This window comes from Seriola dumerili, unplaced genomic scaffold (assembly GCF_002260705.1).
Source record: "Seriola dumerili isolate Sdu_G_001 unplaced genomic scaffold, Sdu_1.0 BDQW01000121.1, whole genome shotgun sequence".
In the NCBI taxonomy this organism is placed as follows: Eukaryota; Metazoa; Chordata; class Actinopteri; order Carangiformes; family Carangidae; genus Seriola; species Seriola dumerili.
In genome coordinates, this window is record NW_019174376.1 from 458649 (window position 1) to 476945 (window position 18297).

The 18297-nt window shown below is 40.1% G+C and overlaps 2 protein-coding genes and 1 pseudogene across 2 annotated transcripts; 2 read left to right on the forward strand and 1 right to left on the reverse strand.

Moving 5' to 3' along the window:
- The first annotated feature begins 998 nt into the window (after positions 1–998).
- LOC111223926 lies at positions 999–2300 on the forward strand (annotated as a pseudogene).
- A 373-nt stretch (positions 2301–2673) lies between these two features.
- On the forward strand, positions 2674–9196 carry LOC111223917 (ERBB receptor feedback inhibitor 1-like). Its single transcript, XM_022748219.1, has 4 exons — positions 2674–2746; positions 5421–5627; positions 5817–5905; positions 6147–9196. Exons 2-4 carry the CDS (start codon positions 5476–5478, stop codon positions 7259–7261), a joined length of 1356 nt encoding a protein of 451 aa, XP_022603940.1. The 5' UTR covers positions 2674–2746; positions 5421–5475; the 3' UTR covers positions 7262–9196.
- Positions 9197–15020: 5824 nt separating this feature from the next.
- On the reverse strand, positions 15021–17801 carry LOC111223928 (mucin-3B-like). The gene is made up of 9 exons (XM_022748239.1): positions 17636–17801; positions 17305–17429; positions 17014–17078; positions 16729–16931; positions 16394–16559; positions 16117–16281; positions 15414–15484; positions 15206–15288; positions 15021–15065 (listed from the first exon to the last, which is right to left on the reverse strand). Exons 1-9 carry the CDS (start codon positions 17799–17801, stop codon positions 15021–15023), a joined length of 1089 nt encoding a protein of 362 aa, XP_022603960.1.
- Positions 17802–18297: the final 496 nt, after the last annotated feature.

The following is an 18297-nucleotide window of genomic DNA, read 5'->3' on the forward strand; positions in this document are numbered from 1 at the left end:
CAGGTCATTTGACATGAGGAGTTCTTGCAACATCAGGTATATCTGTGGTAAGAGGAGGAGCCCCTTCCTCTGCTGTTCAGGACAAGCGAGATTGCAGCAGCAGAGCACAGCACTGTCAAGTTTTAAAATAAACTGTAAACCTACTAGCTCTACTCCTAGTACAGTCCGTAGGAATAGACATTTGAAAGTTGGCAACCTGCAATGTTGAACTTGAGTATACAAATGCCTCATTTGTAAAAACATAACTGCTGTGTTCTGTTTGTTTTCCCTTAATAGACACATTTAAAACTTTAAGTGTAATATCAAAAAGTCAGAGCCCTCCTTGTTCCACTTTATGAACGTATCCTTCTCAACAGGTAAATCCTCTTAAAAATTATAAGACAATATCTACGTTTAGTTCCATAACACACAAGCGATGTGTCAACATCCATTTACTTCAGGTCTGTATAAAAAAAGACTAGAAGAGCAAACAAGAAAACAATCTGGTGCATCATGGCAACCTTTTTACAACAAGACCTTTGTTAGGGACTCTTATTTCAGTCATTGTGAAAGAGTACTGCTTTTATGCTTACTTTGTAAAATACTCTGACCAGAACATTATAAATGACGGAGCGGTCTGTCCCCAGGGTGTGTTGGCACACAAGTGTCTTAAAGTCCTGTCAAACTGAGTCTCTGTCATTACTCTGTTGTAGGAGATTGTTGTCTCGTCTTTCTCATAGAAAACAGACAAGCCATAACTAAATATTTGGCCTGGTGGGCAGCAGAAGAGGGGGAGATTTGTGTAACTTGCTTTATATATCTATTATCAGTATTTTCTTTCTTCTTGGCTTCACGAGAGGACGTTTGGCTCTTCAGTATTTTTCAGTGTGCTACCACATGTTCTGTTTCTCTTCATCTTCTTTTGCTTCCAACCTCCTTTCACCGTCATTCTTGGCTTTGTTACAGTACACTAGAAGCAGGAGCAGCCAGCGGGGCGATCTGAGTGTTTCCTGGCTTTGATGCGACCCGAGGTGTGCCTGGAGCATGTCCACAGTGGGCTGACTGCCCAGAGATCTCTTTCCATAGAAAACCCCTTCCTCCGGGGCAGCTACTGTCACAGCATGGCTGGATCCAACCCTCTGGAACTATCGCATGACGCTGACAAGTGAGTGTGAGATGCCAGGACTTGCAGGCCATTGGGGGAAATTGCTAGAAAAGATATTTTCAAAATCTGCATGACATGCGGAAAGTTTTATGTTTCAGGTCAGGAGATTTTTTATGATTACAATGAAATGTTTTTAGCCTATTTAACGCTATAATAATCTAGATTGAAATTTCTCCTTTGACAGCCCGTACTTCAGTATGGACACAGCGCACACAGATCACAGCTCTCGGGCCCAACAAAAGGGCCACCTCCACCATCTCTAAGTTATGAACGTAAGTGCATGATCTGTCATCTTCGCATTACAAGTCTTCTGAATTAAATACAAATACTGCATTGCATGTTTTATGCCTTTTAATCAGTGATTTTCCAGAGTAGTAGTCCATGGAGTCCTTTTTACTGAAGCCAGTGAAGTTGTATTAATTAAAATGCAATTTCTGTGAACCAGTCTCAATTATTTAATTAACCATCCATTAATGTGATGGTCATTTTTTTTTCAATTTTCCTCTCTGTCAGGACATAAACACAGTCCCAGCACACAAAGATTACCTCCAAAGAAATCCCGGCCCTCCCATCTCTCCCTGTCTGCAGTGCTGAACCCTCTACCGCCGAGTCCTAATGATGATGACCAGGTGGTCCCCTCATTCCAGAGGCTCTCGGTGTACGAGTGCAGCAGCCCACCACAGACACCAGGCAGATGCTCCAAGCCTCTTCCCCATCCCTCCACAAACTGACATCTCCCTGAGCAAGCTATTGACAATGAGGTAGAATTTTTCACAAGTTCGGACGACAGCTGCTGTCTGGTGTCTGATCACTGTCCCAAATCGTCTCCTTTTCGATATGGAGTCCTCGGCCGAAGGAGCTTTCAGGACTGCGGGCAGATTAACTATGCTTACTATGAAGGGTTCATTAGGACCGCAAAAGCCAGAGCAGCCCCAGCAAGCACCATCAGACACATCCTCCACAGGAAGGCGGGAACAGTATGAGCAGCAGCGACATGAACCGCCTGAGCCGGTGGTCTGTCAGAGACAGCAAGACAAGGCTCAGAGGAGGCTACGGCGTTCTCACTCCGCCCAGCCGGATCTTCAACAAACCCTCGCGACTGCTTGTTGTTCGTGAAACCACACAGGAGACACATTTTAAATATAAAATAAGTTGATGCTTATTATTGCAAAGAACTGCTGCAAACATCACTTCTCTTTCTGAAATGATATGTATATGTTCATGGGTGATTCTGCAGTCATCCACATGTCTGCCCTGCTGCACGTCCACTGCAGAAAACACTGGTGTAAATGAAGACTGCGCCTTTAAGGGCAAGTGCGCAAGGCGGAGCCACAGTACGTCTCTAGTGTGGCGAAGCTTATAAGACATTGCTCACCACAATACTAGACTTATCTCAAAGTGTGACATTATAGCCGGAACGTCATCAAGTCGCTGGCGTCCTGTTCCTGATGCAATAGGAATCTGAAGATTATAGACTCATATCAAACGCCCCCCCCCCCTCGCTTCCTAGGCCCCCCCCCCACAAAGAAACCGAGGAGCTGTATTTTACCAAAGAGGAGTCTGGGGGGTCAGTCGGCGGAGGAGAGCTGCAGAGTTATTTAGGTGAGTTCAGAAAGTAGTAATTTGAAATGTCCGGTGTAGCTATAGGCTGCTGTATGAACCTATGTCTAGCCTGTGTATTGTTGTGTATGTTGGTGCCAACACTACGGACGCCGCGTGAGTGATGCAACTTCAGGTCCTACTGAGGTTGTTTATTTAACGCTGTAAATCTTGTTTTGGTATTTTTGACGAATAGAGCAAGCCATTTAGATGAATCTTACAAAACAGAGAAGAAACTGGGAACTAAATTGTCATTGTTTAGGCAACTAAGTATATGTGTCAATCTTTTATGATAACAAATACAGGCTAAAATGGGAATACAGATTTGTTTTTGACGATTGCAAACCAATAACCTTATTTGATTCATTTGGCCTACAATATCTATTTGAGTCTTTTGAACAAAAGGGAAATAACAATTCATCCTGTATCATCACTAGCTGGACGTGCCAGATAGCTGACTTGTGTGTTGTGGTGTGAGTCACCTGCCTGCTAGAGGGCTTTTAACCATTATTATCTCAATCCGGTAAAGTGAGGGGGTGTGCGCGCTGTTTGCTTGCCGCACAGGTAGAGCGGGTATGGTTGCTCGGAAACCGCTGCAGGGGTGTCATGAGCGGGGTGTGAACTCCTTCTTTCAAGGTCTGTGCGTGTGTGACTACTACAGTCCTGTATCAAATGCAAGCTATCTGATGATGTTTTACATCATCACTGCTAACCCAAGCAGAACTCCACCTTTTCCAGCACCCATGGGCCCTGTGTTATCTTCACACACAGATTGAGCCTGTCCACCTATTGTATCAACAGGAAAGGCCAGACATAGAATAAAAAAAATTTAAAAAAGAGCCACATTCTCTGGTCAAATGATCAGAATGAGTGACTTGAAGAATTCCCCCTAAAGAGGGTTAATGCTCTGCATGACTGCACATCATTTGTTTAATCCTGTTGCCTGTAAATGCCCCTATGGTTAACTGCCAGGATGAACTGTCTTTGCACCTGTTGCAAGAGGAAGCACAAGCCTCTGGGGGTTCATTATCGAGGATCATGTTGCTTCCCGTCCCTGCCGAACCGAATCGACGGCCCTGGGCAGGGAGATGGCATGCCTTGTTGGGCATTTTGGCTCAAGCTGATGCCCCAGGCTTCCTGTTGTTTTAGAGCTTTGTTTCTCACCAGCTGTCAGGGCAGCACACAAATATGGCTCATAGGAGACCAGGAGTGAGGGGGGGCCGTTGTTCTTCTCAGTCATCACTCCCACATTATAAGGAGGACAGTGTGTCTCCGGGTGTGCACGAACCTCATTTGTGGTCTCCAGCAGAGATAACCACCAGGGTTATGGATGCACCTGTTTCCCTGCATTCTGAAAAATAGGATTAATGGTGTGAAGACCGCTGCTGGTGCACTGAAGTCATGAAGGAGATTTGCTTCAACAATACACGGCTGGTGTCACAGTGAACTCAGACATGGTGTACAACAAAGACACCTATAGACACCCATGACATAGTTTCTCTGCGTACTTAAACATTACATGATCTCACTTCCTAAACAAATTTCTCCAGCGACTGCATACTGAACAGGTTCATCCACTGTAAGGCAAAAAAAAAAAAAAAAATCAGATCAGACTTTGCTTCCAGTGTATTGCTGACCCCACAAATCAGTATGCTGCCCAGTTTCCCCCTCTCTGAATATTGTACACATTGTTTATTCAGCCCTGACACATACTTGACATGACACAAACATTCAGGTCATTTGACATGAGGAGTTCTTGCAACATCAGGTATATCTGTGGTAAGAGGAGGAGCCCCTTCCTCTGCTGTTCAGGACAAGCGAGATTGCAGCAGCAGAGCACAGCACTGTCAAGTTTTAAAATAAACTGTAAACCTACTAGCTCTACTCCTAGTACAGTCCGTAGGAATAGACATTTGAAAGTTGGCAACCTGCAATGTTGAACTTGAGTATACAAATGCCTCATTTGTAAAAACATAACTGCTGTGTTCTGTTTGTTTTCCCTTAATAGACACATTTAAAACTTTAAGTGTAATATCAAATAAGTCAGAGCCCTCCTTGTTCCACTTTATGAAACGTATCCTTCTCAACAGGTAAATCCTCTTAAAAATTATAAGACAATATCTACGTTTAGTTCCATAACACACAAGCGATGTGTCAACATCCCATTTACTTCAGGTCTGTATAAAAAAAGACTAGAAGAGCAAACAAGAAAACAATCTGGTGCATCATGGCAACCTTTTTACAACAAGACCTTTGTTAGGGACTCTTATTTCAGTCATTGTGAAAGAGTACTGCTTTTATGCTTACTTTGTAAAATACTCTGACCAGAACATTATAAATGACGGAGCGGTCTGTCCCCAGGGTGTGTTGGCACACAAGTGTCTTAAAGTCCTGTCAAACTGAGTCTCTGTCATTACTCTGTTGTAGGAGATTGTTGTCTCGTCTTCTCATAGAAAACAGACAAGGCCATAACTAAATATTTGGCCTGGTGGGCAGCAGAGAGGGGGAGATTTGTGTAACTTGCTTTATATTCTATTATCAGTATTTTCTTTCTTCTTGGCTTCACGAGAGGACGTTGGCTCTTCAGTATTTTTCAGTGTGCTACCACATGTTCTGTTTCTCTTCATCTTCTTTTGCTTCCAACCTCCTTTCACCGTCATTCTTGGCTTTGTTACAGGTACACTAGAAGCAGGAGCAGCCAGCCGGGGCGATCTGAGTGTTTCCTGGCTTTGATGCGACCCGAGTGTGCCTGGAGCATGTCCACAGTGGGCCTGACTGCCCAGGAGATCTCTTTTCCCATAGAAAACCCCTTCCTCCGGGGCAGCTACTGTCACAGCATGGCTGGATCCAAACCCTCCTGGAACTATCGCCATGAGCTGGACAAGTGAGTGTTGAGATGCCAGGACTTGCAGGCCATTGGGGGGAATATTGCTAGAAAGATATTTTCAAAATCTGCATGACATGCGGAAGTTTTATGTTTCAGGTCAGGAGATTTTTTATGAATTACAATGAAATGTTATTTAGCCTATTTAACGCTATAATAATCTAAGATTGAAATGTTCTCCTTTGACAGCCCGTACTTCAGTATGGACACAGCGCACACAGATCACAGCTCTCGGGCCCAACAAAAGGGGCCACCTCCACCATCTCTAAGTTATGAACGTAAGTGCATGATCTGTCATCTTCGCATTACAAGTCTTCTGAATTAAATACAAATACTGCATTGCATGTTTTATGCCTTTTAATAAGTGATTTTCCAGAGTAGTAGTCCATGGGAGTCCTTTTTACTGAAGCCAGTGAAGTTGTATTAATAAAATGCAATTTCTGTGAACCAGTCTCAATTATTTAATACCATACCATTAATGTGATGGTCATTTTTTTTTTCAATTTTCCTCTCTGTCAGGACATAAACACAGTCCCAGCACACAAAGATTACCTCCAAAGAAATCCCGGCCCTCCCATCTCTCCCTGTCCTGCAGTGCTGAACCCTCTACCCCGAGTCCTAATGATGATGACCAGGTGGTCCCCTCATTCCAGAGGCTCTCGGTGTACGAGTGCAGCAGCCCACCACAGACACCAGGCAGATGCTCCAAGCCTCTTCCCCCCATCCCTCCACAAACTGACATCTCCCCTGAGCAAGCTATTGACAATGAGGTAGAATTTTTCACAAGTTCGGACGACAGCTGCTGTCTGGTGTCTGATCACTGTCCCAAATCGTCTCCTTTTCGATATGGAGTCCTCGGCCGAAGGAGCTTCAGGGACTGCGGGCAGATTAACTATGCTTACTATGAGGGTTCATTAGGACCGCAAAGCCAGAGGCAGCCCCAGCAGCACCATCAGACACATCCTCCACAGGAAGTGCGGGAACAGTATGAGCAGCAGCGACATGAACCGCCTGAGCCGGTGGTCTGTCAGAGACAGCAAGACAAGGCTCAGAGGAGGCTACGGCGTTCTCACTCCGGCCCAGCCGGATCCTTCAACAAACCCTCGCTGCTGCGCCTCACTTGCCACAAACGCCACACCCACAGTATGGATAAGCCAGAGGTGCCACCCCCTATCCCTCCCCGACCAATCAAGACAGGAGACTACCGCCGCTGGTCAGCAGAGGTCTCGTCTGGGGCTTACAGTGATGAGGACAGACCACCCAAGGTGCCCCCAAGGGACCCTTTGTCTAGAGGCAGCTCTCGCACCCCTAGCCCCAAGAGCCTCCCAACATACATTAATGGGGTGATGCCCCCTACTCAAAGCTTTGCACCAGATCCTAAATATGTAAGCTGTCGCGGTTTACAGAGACAGAACAGTGAGGGCTCACCCTGCATCCTTCCTGTTATGGAGAATGGCAAGAAGGCCAGCACCACACATTACTATCTCCTGCCTCAGCGGCCTGCTTTTGTGAACTCACCTTGTGTAGAGAAATTTCTTCGCTGCATGGACAGCCCTGCAGCTCGCAATGCAGATGTATCAGACTCAGACTGGGACTGCCACACCAGGCGGAGAGCACATGTGGATTTAGTTTGAAAAGTTTTAGCAGAAGTAGCAGAGGACTCTACTGTACATGAGCAAAAACCACTTGACAAAACGGTGAAACTGGACACTAACAACCCTCAAACTGCTGCTTTTACTGTTGTTTTTTTTAACCCCTTATGTATTCTGATCACACAGGGTATGTGCGCACTGTATTCAGTTACTGGTAATGTTGGAAAAGCTATCACAACTGAGATACTTTACACAAAAAAAAAAAAAGTATCTCTGTCTATAGATTGTGGGCAAAATTCAACATTTGTAGAGCTTATTTTTGATATGATTTTTATTTCATGACATTCAATATTGTGCTGTTTTTGCTGATGATGTGGTACAGTCAGAAGGTACAAGCGGGGCTTGAACCTCATGTGCTCAGTATTCTGTGTCTGTAAGGTTGAAGCTGTTTTGTGAGATGCACCGGGGCTTTTTGATGCTGCTTTTGTGTCTCACAGGGGACAGGAGGTCAGTAATGTAACCATTTATTGCTTAATATATGAAGTCTAAACCCAAGGCCAATTAATTTTTAACAAAATGAAGGATGCTAGCACACAAATCTCCATTCTGTTTGCTATTATATATCAACACTGATATGGTTTCCATGCCTTGATGAAGTTTCAGTCTTACTCAGGCCGCTGTATCGGTGCGAATTTGTGTTTCCCACGTGGCGCGTGGTCATGGTACATATTGTACTGAGAGGTGGGTTACATTACTGGTAGCTATGCATGTTGCCATTGGAATGTCTAGTGCAGCTTATATCGTGTAGTTGTCTGTTGATGAGTGTGTTTGTGTGTATGTATGTGCGTGGACGTGTTTGTGCATACGTGCATGTGAACCGCAGTGGGGAAAAGTGTTCTGGTGATACTTTATAGAACAACTTTCTACAGTCAAGTAGAAAGTTGTCAACCATACATGTTACTGTGCTCCGCTTGTTTGCAGTGCCTGCTTGTGAGCTCAGCACACATTTTAATTGCTTTCTTTCAATGTCCAGGTCTGTTTTCTTGCACAGAAATTGGCCTGTTGAACGTTAAGTGAATGTATGCTATTCTTACTGAAATTCCGTCAAACAGTTGGAGGAGCTTATTTTTGGTCAAGCTGTGAGTCATTGCTTGGAACGAATTTCCATCAAGTACTACCTCCCTTTCATATTAATCCTGTATTTCATATACTCCCCATTTAAATTGTATCCAAAGGCAAAATCTGAAATTATAATCTACTAAACATGAGGTAACCAGCTCCATATGTGACCTGAGACAAAAGCTTTAATTCCCTTCAGTTAAGAGTAACACAGAGTCATTATCCTTAAATAGAGATTTCAGATCAGGCAGATCTCAGATCACTGAGATCTTAGGCTAACCTGTTAATACAGACGCATTACAAAGACAGTGCAGGGTTTACCTACCTGACACAGACTTTCCTGTTCTGCTCATGCATTCCTGCCTTACATGATTGCAGTGGGTGTGGTCTGAGAGACTTTGGCTGCTGGCAGCCTAGAAAATGTATGAATTTTATTGTTGTAGATTATTCAAGAAGCATCAGGATGATATAGTAAATGTAGCATACGTATTGAAGTAACCCTTGATATCGAACACGGTGTTCAGTTTGGGAAGCAGATAACTGCTAAGGTCAAACGGTCATTGAAGTATACTTTTTCTCTCCCTCCTGCTCACAAAACCTTGCCAACACAATGTTGCTTTTGACTTAAATGTTTGAAAAATGTTTACATCATACACTGATACTATTTAATCTTAAGGTATTCATATGTCTTATTAGAAATAATAAAACTGAATGAAGACTAGTTTATCGAGACATAACTTCTCTGCTGTGGTGAAGACATGCACTGGGAGAGTACAGTATGCTGTGTACAGTATTTAACAGTTCCATTTGTTGTTATGAATAGTTTATAAGCATATAGTCTTTAAAAAGAAAGCAAAATAAAATGACTTATTTATGAGCCTGCTTCACTCTTTTTTTTTTTTTCTTTTTTTTTTTTTGAATTTGACAGTGAGTGAACTCTCTGCTCAGCTGTCTGGCCTGTTTTATCACCCACACACCCTCATGCTGTGCCTTATTGTGACTGGCCTCTATCCAGAGAAAGAAGAGTGACTTACAATGGTCCGACTGACAGGTGTACAGTATATTGCCTTCCTCTTCCTGGTTATAATGCAGTCTCCTCCTGCATGACTGCTTAGATGCCCGGTGACAGCTAGCTTTGCGCCCACAGGTTTTTAAGCACTTAACAATGTTGCAAGTGTTCTGCTCTTGACTTGGGTCCATGTGGTTAGGCATGGAGCCGGGTGAACCACGCAGGGCATTAGAGGTCAAATAATTACTAAAAAAGCTGCAACTCAGCTGCAGTTACAACATCCACCATAACCTCTCAGCAAGGCAGTGACCATTTCTGTAGGTTTGCTGCGCTGATAGCGATTGATTTTACATTATTCTCTCAATGGAACAAAAGGTCTGAACTATCTAGGCCACCTGCAAACCCTTTCACCTGGTTCATTCTTAAGTGAGCTGCTAGGCGACAGCATGGGTGGTGACTATAGCAACTAAAGAAAGGCAAATTGCTCATTTTAAATATAGTCTGCTGGAGGCAAGCAAGATTAAGTGCCAGATGACTTAACACGGCATGTGGTTTGACATTAGTTTCTGAACAAATAAAAAGCAAAACACATTATTGCACTGATGTGGCACTAAAAGGTGTTATAGTGCTCCAGGCAAGAACGTACTCTGGGTCCACTTTCACCATTTTCGTGACTTTTGATTTGACTTAAGAAATTCTTCTCAGACTTGGCACAAGGGATCATTATGATTCTGTGTGAAATTCAGTCACCTTGTGTCCCAAACTGCTTCTGTGGTTATTTCTGTCCTTTCTTTTTCCTCTTAAAGCAACAATTGTACATAAACCTGACTGTGCAATTTCAATCTTAACTTTACCATTGGGTTTTTGCCCTAACTTGTGGTCAGTTCAGGCATCAAGAATGTGGGATTTAACTTCCAGTTTTAGTGGCTCAACAACATCAAACATATTTTTGATCTCAGTTAATTAGATCGAAGTCCTTGGCTGGCACTCTTGATGGATTAACAAGTGGAACAAAGTCATTCTAATGATAAGAATTATTACAGTAATTATCATTATTTCATTATTAATTGCTATACAGCCTCTGCTGATTAGTCTGCAGTTGTCTGAGAGGAAGAGAGCTGCTCTGTTTGCTGCAAGTCTGCAGTGCTGCATTGGTCTGCAGTGCATGGAGATTTAGTGGTTGTAGAAATAATGTTTAAGAAATAATGATCTTCTTATGTATGACAATAAGGAAAAAAACTTTAATACCAATATAACTTCAATATTATAATATAACCCTTACGCTACAGTAAATATGTGAAATGGATACGATAATAATGATCTTGCAGGTGTAATATAGCAAATGACATTTAATTCTGCTCCAAAGTTAGGAAGAACAAAGAGGTATGTGGAGTAATAATAAAACATCTTTCACAGTTTATGGAGATATGATTGTAATTCTGAAGGGTCTCACTATGAAGTCTAGGAACTCAATTACAACATCAAGCTGCAACTGTTATATGTTTATGCACACAACAAAAAGGTCAGACATTAATTGGTTAAATGCAACTTTATACTTCTTCAATAGTAAACAGTAAATACATCATAAACTGTCAAAAGAGCTTTTTCTTCTATGAGGCTACATTTCTGTAAATTCTGACTTTAAAATACTCCATGACCCAACAAGCTTTCAGATTAAAGGTAATTCACACCACTTCTTTTTTTCTAATCAATATGTTAAACATATGCAGTTTTAATCTAGGTTAAATTATACGCCATATTACTCTACTATACAAATATTTTTTGCATAAAACGGTGACCATTTATAGTTAATACATTGTGCTTTGTGCTTACAGAATGGGGTAGTTCACAGTAAATGTATATTAGGCTACTGTTGCTGTATCAGGATAATAAAAAAATAATGAGATTCTGAGCCAGGAAAAAACCTTTGAGCTGTTTAAACTGGAAAAATCTATTCATATGAAATGGTAACTTAACTTAACTTTTTGAATGATATTTATCTAATACGTCATAAACATAGGTGCTTGTATCTGTTATGTGCAGTACAACTTTTAGTTACAGCAAGATACTGCATATCTTCAATCTGTCATATTTCCAGGAGCAAGAGAATTAGAGTTTGTATGTTCTGTTGCATCTGCATGGGTTTTTTTTCTAGGTATCCGGATTCCCTTCCTACTTTCCAAAAACATACAGCTAGATTGAAAAATCTGCTGATTGTTTGCATCAACCTTTTGTATTTGTATAACTCTTTCTTATCATTTGCTGTGAGGGGCAGACATAGTTGTGAATATTTAACTCAGGCTGAAGTGCTGCTGGTTAAATTTTACTCAGGTCAGAGTGCTTGTGTAGAAAATATGGTAGGCTACATCAAGTGAAGGTAAAGAAATTGGTCACAAGAATGTCTTCAGCCACTAGTTGGAGACAAATACCCACCCATAGTTCATCATAAGACATCTGTATTTCTGTTGAGGATCAGCAGTAGAGATGTACATTTTGAGGTGCAGTTGTACAGCTTCAAAACAGATCTCACTGATGCCAGTATGACAATTAGTCAGATTGGCAGGAACAAAAATATTGGACTGTTATTATATCTATGAAGCTGTTATTACCTCTGTAACCCACATGGGTACTAAACCCATTTATGTAATTTAGGAGAGTTTACCATACCCACCACATGGTGGCGCACCAGCCCTGTATTCTTTGTCACGGCCACGCAGCGTGCGCGCTCGTTCTGAGACACCCGAGACAATGACCGAGAGCGCCGCCCCTTGAGTGAGCTTACGAACTTGGGTATGAAACGTGATGTAAACCTCATAAATTAATGATTAATCCCCGCGTAGTGTATTGATAAATCCCTTGTTTAGAGATCCTTGTGAGAGAGAGGAGCTGCTTCAACCGTGTATGCCCTCTGTTGGACCCCGATAAGCATGGCTGCTACATGCTAAGAGGCTAAGCCTCGTTGTTTGCTTGTTATGTGAAAATGCCTTTCATTGAGATACTTTTATTAAACCAGTCGGAGTAATAGGGATGTGTCCTAATGTTTGAACCTACCGTGGTATTCTCTGTATTATTGTGAACCGTGAAAACAGACTTTGAAAAGATCGCTAACTAAGTTAGCACGAAGCTAACGCTACCCGCGAGTGATGCTAGCGCTATGCTAGCTCAGGTATTACCTGTAATATGTAACGTGAGTACTAACGGTCTAGCTGGGTAAGCTAACGTGTTGCTACTGACATTTACGAGAGAAATAAAGACAGCACATAATGCATAATTGTGTTGATATGGTGCCAGGTTGTGATAAATATTGTTTTTTGATAACTGAGATGTACATAATGTGTTTTATTGCTCTGAAGTTGTTTAAATATTTATGTTGGTTAAAAAGAGTGGCTTAATACTGTTCATTTACGGTTAAAAAGATTAAAAAGAGATGTATGATGCAGTTAAAAAGATAAATAAGTGCATTTATTTTAAAATATAAGTTCACGGTGAATAATTGTCATGGTAAAAATACTTATACTGTACTGTAAATGTATACAGACTCATTTAAATTGATTTGAATACTGTATATCCTGCATTTGGGTATAGATATGGAAGATATTTAGAGTGAAAAGTGAAAGTAGAATGATGTCATGTGATTGAATAGAGATTAATGGATATATTTTCTGCACTCTAGGTGTAGATTGGTTTTTTATTGCCGGATTAGGAACTGATTCAGATTCTGAGCCTGTGGAGGTTCGGTGGTGAGCCAGGAAGGACGAGCGACTTGGACGGAACGGTGCACGGTGTGGCCAGCCGTGGGATCCACGCCGAAGAACCCCAGAGCTCATCTCACTTCACTCATTGACATAGATAAGGAAATAACACACAAATCTACCCGGGTAGTGAACTGAACATTTCAGAACATTACACGTACACCACAGAACAGAGTTGAACTCTTACCTCCTAATAACGAAGGAGGTACACTTTTTATTTGAACTTTTTTTTATTTTGTTTTTCATGAAAGAGCTCTATTTTTCGTAATTTCGTAAACACTGCCAAAAATTTACCGGTGTGAGGCAATAAATTGTCAACTGTTAACTTCATGTTCTCATTTGAATAACACTATCCAGCTCTCCGAACCTAGAGAGTGTAGGTGTCAATAGTATGGTTTTGTTCAAGAACTGCTAAGGGCGCTACACCTCTATTAGCTCTGCAACAGAATCACACTGCTGAGGTTGATTAAACCGTGATACATCTTAATATCACCCTTATTCACTTTGAAGATCATAGAATATTCTATTAAATTGGCTCAGCCCCTCTGCTTTCCACGGGCCCTCCTTCTGCACACACTAAAAAGGCAAAACATCATTAAAAATGAGTGCATGTATGCCATCTAGTGACGGGATATTATAATTATTCTGAGAGACACCCACAAGCATCCATTACCCTTTTAACCAGACTCATTTGTATTAATGGACACAAATACTGAAAACCCCCAGGTGCTTACTTAAAAAAAACACCTCTCTGACACAGTTGACATATTGCATGGCTACTGTACTGGTTTGCATAAAATTGGACAGATATTTGTAATTGTACTTAAAGTTGTGGTACCTGATATGACACACTGAGCATGTTTGGTGTCCCTGTGGTATTTAACCACTCAAAATGGCCAGGCACTGATTGCAATTGACAGAAATTGGTCTCATATGTTCCCAAGGTAAAATTAACACCCATTTCTTCTTCTCTGCAGTCTAATCTCGCTCAAACATTCAGTCAGGCTTTATTTACATTGGCTAGTTTTGAACCTGCCTTTTTAAACGTTTAAATTCAAGCTTTTAACTACAATAACATTTTTGCTAACTCAAGCTACGACCTAAAAGCTCTGTGTGTGAGGTGACATCATAGCAAGAGATCGGAGTCAGGTGAATCAAAGTGAATTTTTCCAACTGTTGAGTATGTGAGCTTTAGATTATTGTATGTTATTGAGATTTTGTGTTATACATAAATACCACTTGTGCTGCTATGGCAAGTGCACACTAAATATTAGATGCAGATAAAACCAAAAATGGTAAAATAAATAAATAAATAAATAAATAATCAATTTCCTCTGAACCCAAACTCAGCATTGACAAAACAACACTGGAATGTATTTCAATTTCCTTTTATTCTTACTATAGTTTTACTCCTGGATCCTATTGCATCTAACATTATTCTGTGCACTCTTACTAAAAGTAGTCGTACAATGGTTACAGCAAAAAGCCACCAGGTCAAAAAAATTTACTCAATGAGGTAAATACATATTCCTGTATGATGAAGACAACAAAACAACTCCTGGGCAAAGGTTTCAGGAAGAGACAGAATGAAATAGCTGTAATTTTTTTCTTTTCTTATTCCTTGCATTTCTCTTTACTACATTGCTCATTGACAACATTTGAAATAAAATAAAAATCAGGTTTTAATGAGGAGAAATTTTCTGCAAAAATAGACAGCTGTTGTGTGAATTCAGTAAAAACACTGCAGTCTGAATTTACATGCTCATTTTTATATGAAGGTACAAGAGGCTACAGTGGATTACAATAAACATAAAATCATAAATATCATAACAAATTACTAGTAAATTATTTCAAGAAAACTATAATTCTTTTAATTGGTAAAATGAAAAATAATCATCTAATTGTGTCCAGACTGTAGCCTTCATCTAGGATTGATGTTCAAAACCTCTGGACGTCTTGTTGTGAACTGAAGAAACACAAGAATGTTCACATATTAATATCAATATTTTTAACTATGATCTTGCATTAACATGTCCTTGTACTTCTCTGGGCACAGTAGTTACTTAGACTTTATGTATGTAATATCAGAATAGTAAATAAGAATACCTGCAATTGGGTGTCAACATTTTCTAGATGTGGTCTAAAACCGTGAGATGTGTAAGTGCCTGCCAGTCCCAAGTTGTGAACCCCTGGGCAAAAGAATATGATCATGTTGAAACTTCAAATGTTGAGAGTCTTTGGTGAGAAGCTTTTTCCTGAATTTTTAAAATAGATCAGTGCTTACTAAAAAAAAAAAAAAAAGACAAGGACACACCTGTATCAGAGAAATCAAAGAAGTCTTCCTCAAAAGCAGACAGTCTTCTGTCATACCTGTTGTTCCTTTTCCTAAAATAGAGAGAAAGACAGTATGATTTGTTTCACATGTCAGTGTTTGTAACCTTATGATGACAGGCAGTGTTGTGAAGGTTACTTCTGAAATGTAATAAGTTATAGATTTTGATTTCCCCATTAATAATGTAATATAAAAATAATGTAACTTATTACATTTGATCACTTTTTGATTTCTTTACAGTACCATTAATTTACTCTGTTGTCGCCATGTAGAAATTTCACAACCTAATGACCTATAGAAGTTAAGGGTTAATGAAAACACAATGCTAAATTAAGTTAATGAGTGATATTAAATCTCACACCTATGACCTATCTGACCTGCATTATCTGAAAATATGCCAAAAGAAGGCGTTACTGCATGGCCAGAAGATGTAGAGGAAAGGAGTTAATATTATATTCAATGTTTTATACCAAAAATAATACATTCAGATGTAACCCCTTTGTAATGACCAACATTTTAAATAGTACTGGATAAGACGGAATAAAATTATATTTATTTTGTAATTTAATTGCATAAGCCTCTTCCCTGATACTGATTACAGGCAACAAGAAACAAAAATTTGTTGAGCATTTGCATATCACTATACCACTATATTCAAAGATGCATTTAAGACATTAAAACTCACCAAACTCCCATATATTTTTTTTTGACAATGACAGCTATGACAATGATAATCAAGAGCAGGAGTGCTGCTGCCAGTGACCCAAACAGTGCTCCATAGAAACCTGGACCCCGACGGAAGAGGTCACACTGTGGGCCATAAAACTGCTCCAGGCTAGACTCAAAGCACCTCGGTTAAAGAGCCACAAGAGTTAATTGTATTGATAAAATTTATATTACGAGCAAACATATCCAACATACTTAAGATTCTTGAAATTAAAATAAAAACAAGTTTGTCTTACCTACAGGTAGGCCCTTTATGAATGTCATTGAAACATTGTCCATGTTGATGACAGTAATCAGGGTTTGTTTTGCAAGGTCCAACACATTGCCATTGACCATTACTAATCTCAGCAGTGTAATTAGCAAATTGAGTGCAGTTAACATAAGGCTTCAGGTCAGTAATATCTGGTTTAAAGAAAAAAAAAAAGAAAAAACAATTTCTTAATATTTTTGTCCAAGTACTACAATTCAAATATTAAATATTTGGACAAATATTGAATGAAGAAACTCTGACTGTAAAAAAGCAGCAACATGTTAAAGGTGCATGTTTAGGACTGACAAATAGGACACTTACTGGTAATTGCAGGTGGTTGGAAGGTGAGTCCATTCAATGTCACGCTGCTGCTATTAAAGGCCTGAGAAATCTTCCTGAGGTTACTTGTGTCATTCAAGATATTAGTCAAAACCCCATCAAGCTGACTGTTGACAAACTGGATTTGCGTTTCATTGTTTGCATAGCTGTACTCCGCCACACTCTCGGCAATAACAGATCCTTCTCTACAGTAGAAAAATAGAAAGAAATTACCAAAAGAAAAAAGCCTGTATTTGATTGAATAAATAAAGTTTAATAAAAACCTACGATAACTTGATGATTTCTACTTTTTCAAAGGATTGTGGGTCTGCTGCTCTGCACAGCGCTTCAAGCTGGAACACAGAACAAATGTTATTAAATCACAGTTATAGATACATGCTTGTTTTGGGATATTAACATCAAAAACAGTAGAGAGCAAAGCATATTCTATAAAAGGAAGATCCTTTTATAGGAAGAGCAATTATTTCATTATTAAGAAATATATTTAAAGACATAAGCAAATTCCGTGAAACTGGATCACTTCAGTACGTCATCCAAAAAGAAAAAAAAAGTATCTACCTGCAGTTTTAATGTGTTGATGAATTTTAGTGATAAAGGTGAGCTTAAATCGTTAAAAGCTGGCTGAAAAGACACCTGGATTTCCAAGGTAAAATTTGCTTTTCGAGTTGGTACTGCTCCAGTATCTACAAAGAAATATGACAACATTATATTGAACTAACATTATACACAGAAATAACTTTTTACAATCAAAACTCAGGTAAGAAATACCAAAGCCAAAAGCAAGAACATTTAAAATTGACCTATTGATAAAAGCCTCCAATTCATTTCTGTATTGAAAAAATATTTTTAGGTAATGAAATATTTTTAAGAACTGGATGAAAAATCTCACCAATATGAGCGGAGGTGTCATTGTCTCCAAAAGAACAAATATCACCAAAAATAAACTCTTGACAGTGGCAGCTACATTTTCCAAGAGTTGTGTTGTATTTACAGGTTCCCCCAGCACACTGACAGTCCTCATCTGTACACTGAGGAGTTGTAGATGGGGTTGTCATGGTGATTGTAGCATTTGATGTAAAAGCCTTTGAAGTCTGTGCGGTTGGTGAAGATGTTTGAAGACTGCTACTTGATTTTTCATTTGTTACTGCAGTAGATTGGGTGAAAGGTTTCGTGTTGGATGAGACTGTAGAAAATGCATGGCTTGTTGCTGTAGTTTCCGAGTTTGGGTGAACAGCAGATGTAGATGAGAAAGTGGGTGTTACTATGTTAGTTGTGATGGTAGAGTTTACAATTGGTGTTGCTGTCTGTACTGTGTCCTTTGGAGTCATGGTCAGTGATGTGGAAAAATTAGTTGGTGAATGTGACACTGTGGATACATTTGTTGTAGATGTAACTCTAGTTTTTGATGTAGAGAGGGGCTGGTTGGTTGTCAAAAATGGGGTATTTGGAGGTACTGTGGAAGTTACACTTGATGTCCCCTGATTACTAGTTGGAGGCGGAGATGTGTTTCCAGTTGATGTTGTTTGAACACTGACAGTAGATGCTAACATA

What these genes read in the sequence shown, in the direction of transcription:
- LOC111223928 (XM_022748239.1), bottom strand. Translation starts at nt 17,801, where the DNA reads ATGACAACCCCATCTACAACTCCTCAGTGTACAGATGAGGACTGTCAG. An exon ending in TCAACACATTAAAACTGCAG is followed by an intron (nt 17,079 to 17,304) that starts GTAGATACTTTT and finishes TCTGTGTTCCAG; the next exon opens with CTTGAAGCGCTGTGCAGAGC. An exon ending in CCAACCACCTGCAATTACCA is followed by an intron (nt 16,560 to 16,728) that starts GTAAGTGTCCTA and finishes TCTTTAAACCAG; the next exon opens with ATATTACTGACCTGAAGCCT.
- LOC111223917 (XM_022748219.1), top strand. Translation starts at nt 5,476, where the DNA reads ATGCGACCCGAGTGTGCCTGGAGCATGTCCACAGTGGGCCTGACTGCC. An exon ending in TATCGCCATGAGCTGGACAA is followed by an intron (nt 5,628 to 5,816) that starts GTGAGTGTTGAG and finishes CTCCTTTGACAG; the next exon opens with CCCGTACTTCAGTATGGACA. An exon ending in ACCATCTCTAAGTTATGAAC is followed by an intron (nt 5,906 to 6,146) that starts GTAAGTGCATGA and finishes CCTCTCTGTCAG; the next exon opens with GACATAAACACAGTCCCAGC.